Source organism: Prinia subflava, chromosome 3 (genome assembly GCF_021018805.1).
Source record: "Prinia subflava isolate CZ2003 ecotype Zambia chromosome 3, Cam_Psub_1.2, whole genome shotgun sequence".
Lineage (NCBI taxonomy): Eukaryota > Metazoa > Chordata > Aves > Passeriformes > Cisticolidae > Prinia > Prinia subflava.
The window spans coordinates 96,606,509-96,609,866 of NC_086249.1; the positions used below are offsets into that span (position 1 = coordinate 96,606,509).

The 3,358-nt window shown below is 52.4% G+C and overlaps 1 protein-coding gene across 1 annotated transcript; it reads right to left on the reverse strand.

The window, feature by feature from the left end:
* Positions 1-468: 468 nt before the first annotated feature.
* Positions 469-3,094, reverse strand: NR0B1 (nuclear receptor subfamily 0 group B member 1). The gene is made up of 2 exons (XM_063393575.1): positions 2,500-3,094; positions 469-969 (listed from the first exon to the last, which is right to left on the reverse strand). The coding sequence occupies exons 1-2, from the start codon at positions 3,065-3,067 to the stop codon at positions 725-727; spliced, it is 813 nt and encodes a 270-aa protein (XP_063249645.1). The 5' UTR covers positions 3,068-3,094; the 3' UTR covers positions 469-724.
* Positions 3,095-3,358: the final 264 nt, after the last annotated feature.

Sequence of the window (3,358 nt, forward strand, 5' to 3'; positions counted from 1 at the left end):
AATAAGTAGTCTGGAGAATCTGACTACTGAAGTCCCAGTTATCAGTTATCTAGTTGAAATAAAAGTGTGAGTCCACCCTGCTAGTTCTCCTGACCCTAATCAGCATTTGCAATTTGCATATTTTGGAGGTTTTTGTTTGTTTGTTGTTTTGGGGAACTGATTTATTTACTTTTTCTGGAGCCCAAAATGTGTTGAATGGAATGTTTTACTGCAAATATTAGAGTTGATGAAGCTACTTTAAAGTTCATTGAGCCTCAAAATACTCCTAACACATCTTCCCCATATGGAAGAAAACCTTGGGCAAATATTTAATAACCTTCATAGATTTCACTCTCAGTAGAAGCCAATAAAGTCAATAGAAGTAGTAAGAATAGCTGTAAGACTGTCCTTATTTTAAAAAGCAGGGATTACTCACCTTGGAAGTACAATATAGTAAATATGTTCTTTATTCAGAGGCATGGTAAAAAATAGCCAGCCAACTTTGGGTATGAACAGTCTCTACAACCTTAAAGCTCGTTTTGATGACCATAACCTTATTCCAAAACCACCATATTTAATAAAAATTACTTTCAGAACTTGAAGAATATTTTATTATGGAATACAAAAATACTATCTATGTAAAAACAATAAGTTAGTTTATTTACAATACTTTACACTATCCTGCTCTGGGGCTTCCTTTGCACTGGAATTCTTTTCATTATTTTACACATCTTTACAATTTTAATTATAATTTTGCACAAAGCATTTCCAAAAGCATGTCATCCATGTTCACTGCTCCAATGATGGGCCTGAAGAATAATTCAGCAACCACATTAGCATTAATAGATCTTAACAAGGAGAGAACAACGTTCAGCTTGGCAAATCTGGCTTCATCACCTCTGTGAATGAGTCTAACATGTTCATTTAGAGCTTGTTGTGCTTCCCTCTGCAATCCTTCGATGTACTGTGTACACTGCAGTCCAGGTAGATCTGAAAAGAAAAAATAGATTATTTTGTTTACATACTTTTTGTTTATAAAACAACATTATTCTTACAGAACAACTCCTAACAGCTCACAGATTGTAATTATCACTCAAGGAAAGAAACAAATTAAATTGCTAGAGGATTTCTTGTATGCAAAGTCAACATGCCAAATTTTATTGGGCAGCTCAAATTCTTATCATATTTGTGTTCTGGATATTTAATACTCTTCTTCACAAACCTGAAACATGATGTTTGTAAACATTCACTTAAGTGTTAAACAAATTAGTTGATAAAAACTTTGATTGAAGAATGCTCTCCAAAACACCATTACAGTGGGGAAGATAACAAAAATAACTTTCTCTGGTTTTCACTTCTGCAAAAATGCGCTGTTTACATTTAAGACTTCTTTTGACAACTGTTTCTACTCCAGTTTATAAGTGGCAAGAAGTACTGACTCCAACATGAGACAAGAAGTTTCCCCATGAGCCACAGTGGGGATGCTGAAAGATGGAAGGTGCAGAATCAAGGCTATATGTGACCACAGAATCATTTTAGATAGGAAAGACCTCCAAGATCAGCAAGTCTTAACCATTAACCTAACCCTGCCAGGTCCACCACTAAACCACGCTCCTGAGCAACATACCTACACGTTTTTGAACACTTTCAGGGATGGTGATTCAACCACTTCCCTGGGCAGCCTGTTCCAATGCTTGACCACCCTTTCAGAGAAGAAGTTTTTCCTATCAGAACAATGCCTCTATCTTTTTTGCATTAGACCAGCTTCCAAATTCGACTTGTGTAGCATAAGCTTCACCTTAACTATTGTACACTTGTCTGTGTAGAAAGCAAAGCTACACAAGCAGGATGATAAATGCAAAGTAGGAACATAACCATAAATAGCTAGTGGTTTGGCAGTGGGAGCGCCAGCAGACCCTGTCCCACTTTCACAGGGCACTGCCACTCTTGGGAAGTGCTATATCCAGCCTTTCAGGCGAGTCACCCACGTGACAATAAGTCCTTTGGTAGATCTGCATCTATGTCAGTCTTCACAAAGCGAGATGGCAAAAAACACCCCGATCATAAATGCTACGCCAAAAGCCACAGCAGCACTTTGCTGCTGGGAGCCCTGAGCCTGCCCTGCTCCCCGGGGCGCGCAGAGCCCCGGGCACGGCAGACCCGCAGCCCTCGGGCAGAGCTGCCGCCGCTCCCGCCGAGGGAGACGAGCAAGGAGCCGCTGCTGACCCGCAGCTTTCCCTGACCCACCGCCAGGCGCCTGGAACTCGCTTTGTTCGTGGAAAGCGCCTGTGGAAAGCGCCAGCCCGCAGGTCCCCAGACCGAGCCGCAGCCGGACTCCCTCCCTGCCTGCGGCCGGGTGTGGGGAAGGGCAGAAGGTGAACCCTTGCTCGGCGTCCCCCTCCTCCAGCACCTCTTTCACCCTGAGAAAGGTGTGCCCCGCTTCCCTGGGGACACAGCGGGCTCTCCCCGCCCCCCCCGCTGCCCTGCGGCACAGACCCCGCTCCCCGCCCGGCCACTCACCCGGGTTGAAGAGCACCGTCCCCTTGAGGTAGGCGTACTCTTTGGTGCTGATGTCCAGGCTCCAGCACTTGGCCAGGAAGCCCTTGATGGCCTGGATCTCGGCGGCGGAGGGCAGGTGCGGGCCGTGGTGCGGCCGGCCCGGTGCCGGTGCTGGTGCCGGTGCCGGAGCCCGCTCGCCCTGCCGCCGGGCCGTGAGGATGCGCTGCAGCATGCTGGGCTCGGCGCTCTCCACCGTCTCCAGGTGCACCCGCTCCTGCGCCAGCCCCAGCAGCAGCAGCGGCGCCCAGCAGCTGCGCACCAGCAGCAGCTGCTCCTCCGACGGCAGCTCCTGGAAGCAGGGCACGTTCTGGACGAAGCGCAGCGTCTTCACCAGCACGGCCGAGGCCGCCTTGCAAGCCAGCTGCGGGCTCCGCAGGGCCACCCTCCGCCGCGACCCGCACGGGCAGCCCCGCGGGGCCGGCCCCGCCGGCGGCACCGCCCGCTCCTGGCTGCGGAGGATGCTGTAGAGGATGCTGCTGTGCCGCCGGCCCTCGGCGCAGCAGCGGCAGCGGCGCTCCGCGCACGCCATGGCAGCCGCGGGCCGGGCCGGGCCGGGCTGGGCGGCCGGGGAGGCTCGGCGGGGCGGGCCCTGCTCCCGGTGCCGCCGGGGAGGCTCGGCGGGGCGGGCCCTGCTCCCGGTGCCGCCGGGGAGGCTCGGCGGGGCGGGCCCTGCTCCCGGTGCCGCCGGGGAGGCTCGGCGGGGCGGGCCCTGCTCCCGGTGCCGCCGGGGAGGCTCGGCGGGGCGGGCCCTGCTCCCGGTGCCGCCGGGGAGGCTCGGCGGGGCGGGCCCTGCTCCCGGTGCCGCCGGCAGACGGGCACG